At 42.6% G+C, this 8,496-nt stretch overlaps 1 protein-coding gene across 2 annotated transcripts in view; it reads right to left on the bottom strand.

Moving 5' to 3' along the window:
• Positions 1-8,134, bottom strand: part of galm (galactose mutarotase) — a 33,813-nt gene extending 25,679 nt beyond the window's left edge. Inside the window, exons 1-2 of one of the 2 annotated variants that reach the window (XM_084562034.1) lie at positions 8,010-8,134; positions 7,506-7,699 (exon numbers count right to left, since the gene is read on the bottom strand). In XM_084562034.1, the coding sequence (XP_084418160.1) occupies positions 7,506-7,692 (187 nt within the window). In that variant the 5' untranslated portion in view covers positions 7,693-7,699; positions 8,010-8,134. Of the gene's footprint in view, positions 1-7,505; positions 7,842-8,009 lie in introns of those variants that run through there. The other variant, XM_084562033.1, reaches the window with a different exon arrangement.
• Between the last annotated feature and the right edge of the window lie 362 nt (positions 8,135-8,496).

The following is an 8,496-nucleotide window of genomic DNA, read 5'->3' on the forward strand; positions in this document are numbered from 1 at the left end:
TGAGGAGGCTAACGAGTGTAAGAGAGCTAAGTATGCAGAGTTAGTAGCAGACGCACAGCAGAACGGCTGGAAGAAGTAGAAGTGGGATGCCATGGATTTGTAGCAAAATCGGCGATTGCCCTTCTGAGCGAGCTGGGCATACGGGGAAAAAGCCAGAGGACTGCGGTATGTAACATGTCTTGGGCAGCAGAGAGAGCGAGTGAGTGGCTCTGGACACGTAGGAAGCATGCTAGCTGGGGAGCTAGCTAAAGGTAAGGGTGGCTGCGTGATTTTAGTGTGTTTGCAAATCATTATAGATGTGGTCGATTGGTTCGTGGTTCAGTCCGCATCATCGGGGTGGACCACGGTAGATTTGTTTGTTTGGTTCATGTTTCAGCCCGCATCAACGGGGCGAACCATGGTAGATTTGTTTGTTTGTTTCGTGGTTTTGTCCGCATTAACGGGGCAAACTACAGTAGATTTGTTTGTGTTGTGATTCATAAAAGGACTAGGCTAATTATTGAAATATTAGTTGTTGTCTAATATTAATGGTGAGAAATGGTGAGAAAAACGGGGTTTTGCAGTGGCAGTGTGGAGGGAGGTGACTCCAGGACGCTGGAATTCACTGTTAAGCCTTCTCGAGGTGTCATGGGCCTAACTTAACGAAACATCGGTGAAGGGAGGTGCCTACTTGAAAACCCCAATGACATGCTGCATACTGCTGTTGTTTAGGCCAGGTTCCTGATGTCTTCATGTTGGTTGGTAGCTATGGTTAGCTGCTGAGTGGGCCATACAAGCCAGCAGTGTTAGGTTAGCTTATATTTCACAAGGGTCGAAATATCCTCTGCTGCTCTGTAGGCCTACAAGCCAGCAGCATTTACTTAGTTCATTTAGATTGTAGGTTAAACTAGCCAGCAGCATTTGGTTAGCTTATATTTCACAAGGTTTGAGTTAGCTGCTGCTGCTGCTGAGCGGGCCATACAAGCCAGCAGCATTTACTTAGTTTAGTATAGTGGAGACCTGAGCAACCAGTCCCTTTCCCCCTAGACAGGAAGTGAAGTGGGAAGGAAGGAGATAAATGGGACACACCTGAGAAAAAATCTCTCTCTCAAACAACCAAGCTGCATGGAGGAGAACAAAGAAGTGAGAGGAACAAAAAGATAACTAATGGAACATCCAGTTTTTGAAAAATAATACGTTTAAAAGTACAATAATTAATTACTTATTACAAAGATTAAACCAAAACCAGCTGGATGCACCTAAACTGTTTGGAGGAAAGCTGCCGGTGAATTTCCAGGAGTCTTTCGTATGACAATGTAGGAGGATCTCATGGCCTGACTTGTTTTCCCATGGTGGACGTTACCCTTCCTTCAGTTAAGTTTTTTTTCCAACTCTCCTGGCTTCTTATACTCCTGCTCCTTGCACACCACTCCAAATCATCTACATATCTCCATTTTCACCCACAAACACTGAACTGAACTGAACTGAACTGGACTGTCTCAATTTAAAAAGGACATTCAAACATCCGAGTCATACATTCATACATGGACATTTTGGATTTTCTTTTGAAAGTTGAAGAGTAAACGTTTGGTTTGACATATTTTCTTGTTATTATTAGTTGTTTTGTTTTTTTTACACTCCTTAGGTCTTTTGTACTGACTGTAAATGTTTGTAAACTGAAAATACAAACAAATTATACTAATTAATCATTAATCAACAAAAACAATGCTGCTATTAAACCAATGGTTTAACAATTTAAAATATGTGTCATTTATTATCACTACAAAAATGTATACTCACCACTCCATCACAGTAATGAATCTTGAAGCAGTATTCATCCATTTTTACTGGTGAATACCTTTTGCACTACTGAATTTTTGGCAGCCTAGGCCTGCTAGTTAAACAATCAATAACCTAATAACAAATGCTGCCCGCTAACTCAGTTTTCATGTTGGTGAGTGGTGGCTGTCAGTGTTGGGAGTAACGCGTTACAAAAGTAATGTAATTACTGTAATGTAGTGCTTTTTGCTGTAACGAGGTAATGTAAGGCATTCCAAAAAAAATTGGGTAATATTTTACTCGGTACAAAGGTCAGTAACACGCGTTACAATGTGAACAATTTCAATCTGGTTTTCGCCCTTTACACAGCACAGAAACAGCTCTGTTAAAAATCACCAATGACCTCCTTATGGCTGCTGATTCAGGACTCCTTTCAATTCTCATTCTCCTTGATCAAACCGCAGCATTTGACACAATCTCCCACTCCATTCTCATCCACAGACTAGCCTCCATTGGTATCTCTGACACACCTCTCAATTGGTTCATCTCATACCTCTCTGGCCGCACTCAGTTCATTCAGTTAAAAACATTTACATCCCGACCATCCCCCCTTTTCTCTGGTGTTCCCCAAGGCTCTGTTCTTGGTCCTCTTTTATTCATCATCTACCTCATTCCCCTTGGCCAGATGACAGCTGGGATAGGCTCCAGCAGACCCCCGTGACCCTTAACAGGACCAAACGGGTATAGAAGATGAATGAATGAATGAATATTAATTTCCACTGTTATGCGGATGACACCCAGCTCTACTTGTCCACCAAACCCAGCTCCACCTTTCCACCCACTTACCTCTCGGACTGTATTCAGGAAATCAGAACCTGGTTCTCCACCAACTTCCTTAAACTCGACAGTAGTAAAACTGAAATTCTTCTCATTGGCACCAAAACCACCCTATCTAATATAAACAACTTCTCTATTCAAACTGACAATTCCCCAGTCTCCCCCTCTCCCCAGGTTAAGAGTCTGGGTGTCATCCTTGACACCACTCTTTCTTTCCATTCTCATATTAACAACATCACCTGTTCAGCCTATTTTCACCAACGCAATATCTCCCGTCTCCGTCCATCCCTCTCACCTGAAAATACTGCCACTCTTGTCCATAGCCTGGTCACGTCCCGTCTGGACTATTGCAACTCCCTTTTATTTGGTTTACCTGACAAATCCATCCATAAGCTACAACTGGTTCAAAACTACACCGCACGAATCATCACTAGAACCCCCTCCATAAGTCACATAACACCGGTCCTGCAGCAACTCCACTGGCTTCCTGTCAAATTCCGTATCATCTACAAAGTCCTACTTCTCACCTTCAAGGCATTAAACAACCTCGCCCCTCACTACCTCGCTAACCTGCTCCAAATAAACATTCCTGCCCGCACTCTTAGGTCATCCTCATCACAACAACTCACCATCCCACCTGCTCGCTTGACCACCATGGGGTTCAGAGCTTTCTCCCATTCAGCCCCCTGCCTGTGGAACGCCCTCCCGGAACACTTAAAAACTTCAGACTCAGTCACCTCCTTCAAATCTCAGCTCAAAACTTATTTATTCAGACAGGCCTACTCCATTCCATAGTCTCACTTCTATCTCCCATTCTATCTGTCATTTGTATGTAACTATATGTTCTATATTATGCTTGTGTGTACTTTAATTGTGTTTTATTTTAACTATTTTGTGTATTGAATTGTGTTTTATTTTAAACAATTTGTACGGTGACCTTGAGTGTCGTGAAAGGCGCCTATAAATAAAATGTATTATTATTATTATTATTATTATTGTTACAATGCATTTTAACCCAAAATTAAAGGTGCAGTAGGCAGGATTGCGAAGATCCAGGACTTAGCCAAAAAATTTGAACATCGACAACTTCTCAGTCCCTCCCCACTTTCCGCTAAAGCCCAAAACAGTCTCTCAAGCCCCTCCCCCCACAAGGGAGAGCTGTGCACGATAGAGCGCGTGCATATTGGCCCTGGAATACTGTGCACGAGCAGAGAACCGAGAGAGAGCGAGTAAACAAACTAGCATGGAACACACCGACGTAGTTTTTATAATACCCTTCGTTATTGCTAAATAATTTGACCTAAAGTACAACGTTATACTTTATGTCAAAATATTTAGCAATAGTCAACTTTAGGACAAAACCAAGGTTAGGATGTTTCTGAAAGTAGCCTACATCGGTGATGTTTGCTATCAATAACAGTTAGAAGCATTCATTGTTTAGATTTATCAATTTGCTATGTGGTAGATATATGACCACTACCTGTTGATGTGGTTAGACGTTTGAGAGTGAAGCTGAGGCACAGGCCTCAGACGAGGATTACATCCCGGCTCCTTCTACACGCCCGCGGACAAGCGGTGCGAGGTGGTGGAGGGAGGGGAGGGCGCTATGAAATGCGTGTCCATGAGCAGTGATTGACACTCTGTTAGATACACCCCTGGACGTGATTGGTGCATCTGGATGTGGAGCGGTGGATGTCTTGCAAATCGCGCTACAGGCTCTAGGTGGGGCCAGAGGAGCCGAATTTTTTTTTAAATGACCTGCTTCATGCAATTATACTTGAACATAGGGTCAGTTTCAGCAAATATGACAGAAAGTTATTTTTATAAAACTTGCCTACTGCACCTTTAAGTGGTGTTTTGTTTTTATATTATCGCCAATAACACCACGAGATCAGCAGAGGAGAATTCAGCGCAAATTGTAAAACGTTTCTTCCTGTAGCACTGAAACAGGCTCGACGTCAGACAGTACATTTTCGATTTTTTTCAGTTTGTTAGAGACAAAGATATGAGGAACATAGTAGTGCACTTTATGTGCGAAACCAAAAGATTTATCTACGTCGCGAAATAGCACAAGTAATCCAACGAAACATTTAGAGCGGTGCCACGCTAACATTAAGTTAGTGGAAAAGAAAGCAAACTGAGGACGAAAGCGGAGACAATGCAGTTAAAGGTCTGTTTTTAACTAAATTCTGGCTATGATTGTTCCTTGTATTGCGTTACGAGCCATCACTGCGCCCATATGCGTGACTACCCGTTTTTATGCGTGACTACCCGTTTTTAGGGGTGCTCAAGCACCCCTAAAAACGAGACTAAACCCGAGACTTTCACTGTCTTACTGATTCCATCATCATTTCAAGTAGTGTGCTACTTTGTCCAGCAGATGGAGCCATAACATTTCTCTCTGGTGGCTGAATGTCAGTGTGTGTGTGTGATTGGTGAAGCTGTTTTAACATACTTTGATGCCACATAGAGAATAATTATACAATTATTGTAGCGCTACCTATTGATAACAGCAAATCTCTTATTTTGTCGTGTGACCTGCTGTTACTGTCAGTGATTGAATTCACTTCAAATGTTGACAGTCCAGCAGATGGAGACATAGCATTTCTCTCTGGTGGCTGTCTGTGAGTGTGTGTGTGTGTGAGAGAGAAACTGTTTTAACATACTTTGATGCCACAGAGAGAATACATTCAAAACAGCCAAGACTTACAGCTGTCACAGATGATTTGCTCTGACAAATATTGAATTGCACAGACTGTGCATCATGCCATGGTGCATTGTTACTCCAGTGTATCCCATGAGAACTGCAGTGACCCCGTCCTTGCCGGTCGCCGACGGGCGTGTGGTGCGAGGGCCCGTTCAACGCTGCCTGCAGCTTTAATTGACCTTGAGTTTGTTTTGCACTTATTGTTCCTACCTCATCTTCTCATTTAAATGCAATTTCTTTTCTTTATCTTTTAAACTGCGCCTATTACATTCTTCTGTTGTTAGCCTTAAGCCTAGGAGCATAATAAGATACATTTAGAATAAGTATATATTACCATTTATTTTGGTGAAAGTAACTTAAAAGTAATGCAGTAGTAGTGTAATGCATTACAATTCAGAGACAGTAATATTATAATGTAACGAATTACTTTGAAATAACAGTAACAAGTAATACATAATGTATTACGTTTTTGAAGTAACTTGCCCAACACTGGTGGCTGTACATTTACAAATACACCAAGAACTATTGGATTCTCTTGTAAAGAGGCGCAAGGACGTTACCTAATTTCAACTGCGTTTACAATACAAACTAACTTGGCCATGCAACATTTGCCAAAAATATTTTATTGACGTTTTATCATTTTATCAGATTTACCAAGGGGTTGGGTTTAGCCAACTCATTACATAGCCTAAGTGCTCTGAAAGAAGTCAAGCTTACTGCACGTTCTACTACAGGGATGGGCAACTGGCGGCCCGCGGGCCGTATGCTCGAAGTGGCCCTTAGATTAATTTTTGAAAGTTTTAAAAATGAATCAGTTGTAATGACACAGTTGGCCACTAGATGGCGCCTCCAATCCAGACGCAACCTTGCGCACACTTCCACAGGGTCTTCTCTACCAGTGAAGAAGAGATGTCACGGCTAAGAGCAGAGGCGAGAGAAGACTTGATTGAGAAAATCGTGTCTTTCAGGTGAAAGAAGGTTATCTGTTCACAGAATGTAAAGGCAAACCTATGTGCTTAGTCTGCTTAGAGACGTTATCTGCCATGAAAGATTTCAATTTAAGTTGCCGCTACAATACATTGCACAAAGCTAAATACGAGAAGTATACTGAAGCTGCAAGACTATCGTAGCGGACCTCAAAAGTACGTAAACAACAGCGACTTTTTACCAGTGCCCACTGCAGGTAGTGGTGAGGTAGAGTGGGTATACAGGGAAAATGTTAAAAACTCTTTCTTAGTGTAAAAATGCACAAATTAATTCAAAAAAAAAAAAAAGCAGTAAGTGGTTATTTTTTGTTTGCTTCAATAATATATATGTACACACACACACACACACATTTAAAATGGCAGTTTTATCATATCTGGTTAAGTGTGGCCCTCAGGTAGTGTCGATGAAAAATCATGGCCCCCTCCATCATTTAGGTTGCCCATCCCTGTTCTACTACATGTTCCTGTTCACTGTGAGTGCCACTACCACAGCCACGGGAGCTGATGAAGGACCTGCGTGGCAAGTATATGTCTGTAATTTTGGCACATTTGACGTCTGATTGAAAAGCAAGTTTCTTTTTTTCCCCCCAGTTACTATGCGCCTCATTTGCCCTTTCTCTCCATCTCAGAAGATCCTAACAGATAACTTTACGCTCATCCTATAATGCATTGCATACATGGCGCACCAAGCCAAAGGAGGAGGTGTTTCATGACATAATTGGGCCAACCCAGTGTCAGTCAAGAAAATAACCAATGGGCCGCAAACCAGCATGTCAAGCCTGTTGATTAGTTTGAGTACTCCTGCCACCTAGTGACTTCAGACTTTAGAAGTGTTTAAGCATTAATAAAGACATTAATACTGAAAGTGCCCCCTGCCTCTCGCGCCCTGCCCCCGACACCTCACCTCGCCTCCCAGGGTGGAACGCCCCACTATTTGAAAAGTACTGGCCTATAGCAAGAAACGGCTCTGTTTCTGGTGCACACCTCACAGACGCCAATTTACTCACACACATTTTTTTGTTCGTTAGTCGTGTAAATTTTGATTAAATTGTTGTGTCTTTTATCTGTATTATTTTGAATACCGGGGTTTGAATATATGCTCACCTATTTATTTATTATTATTCTTTATTAGGTGTTGTTAGGGTAATACGAGTTGTAAGCCGTTTCTCTTTAGAAGCGAAACATACACATGAAACGTTAAATTATTTCCTTCCTACCTTCCAAGTCATCATAGCCCAGGACTATATCCTCCACTTGACCGTTCTTTCCTTTGCTGCTCACAGATCTGATAATAGCACCAAGGGTGAGGATCTCCACCCGCACCTGTAAAGACTGGAGGACCCAGAGATCCACGTTGCCCAGGCCGGGCGTCTCTCCCCAGTGCTGACGGCTTACACGGGTCATCGTTGACCTATTATCGTACAGAACAGGCAGCAGTGTAACTTCTTGACGGTTTGAATTGAGACTACCTGCACGCCGTTCTCTGTATCAAATCCATTTATGGATTACTGTAACGTTACTGTAATATTTTTTTGCCAGTTTATTTTTAAGTGACAAGTAGGCTACGTAGGTTACATTTCTACCCAGACTAAATAAACTTTTATCCCAAAAAGTCTTGCTTGAGTCGTCACAGGATTCTTGGCGACTTAAGTTTCTGTACAGTGAGTAAGTCACCGACCACGACAAATGTACTTGGATAGCACCGCTTATGACGTTCTTACCTTATGCGCTTCAAATCAGAAGACTTTGATCCTCGAAGTGTTTATATCCTGCTTCCTACAACGATCACGGGATCGGGTAGGGTGCACGTATTTCCCTCAGTAAAGACTTACAGGCAAGTCAGTCGGACGACTGTAAACCGTATTGACATCAGTAGCAGTTTTAGGCATGGGCGAACCGGGCAGCCGCCCGGAGCGGCATTTTTTCATGACACAAGGGGGGCGGCACGACCACTTGGGGGAAAAAAAATCTACGCCGCTACGTGGTTTTCCATTATCTGTCATATCACTGTGTGGGGAATTGGCGTATTGGCGCCCCCTGCTGCAGCTGCAGAGGTGGTGAGAAGGTGTAGTGCACGGAAGCTGTGTGTGAGAAGGGGAAATGGGAGGGGGGCGCGGGGGTCAGTTCACCTACGGGTCTCTCCCAAATTGAACGGACTTTCTTCCATATAACGTACATTTCATTCATAAATACAGGCCTATAATTCCT

The sequence above is a fragment of the Chelon labrosus genome (genome assembly GCF_963514085.1).
Source record: "Chelon labrosus genome assembly, chromosome: 15".
In the NCBI taxonomy this organism is placed as follows: Eukaryota; Metazoa; Chordata; class Actinopteri; order Mugiliformes; family Mugilidae; genus Chelon; species Chelon labrosus.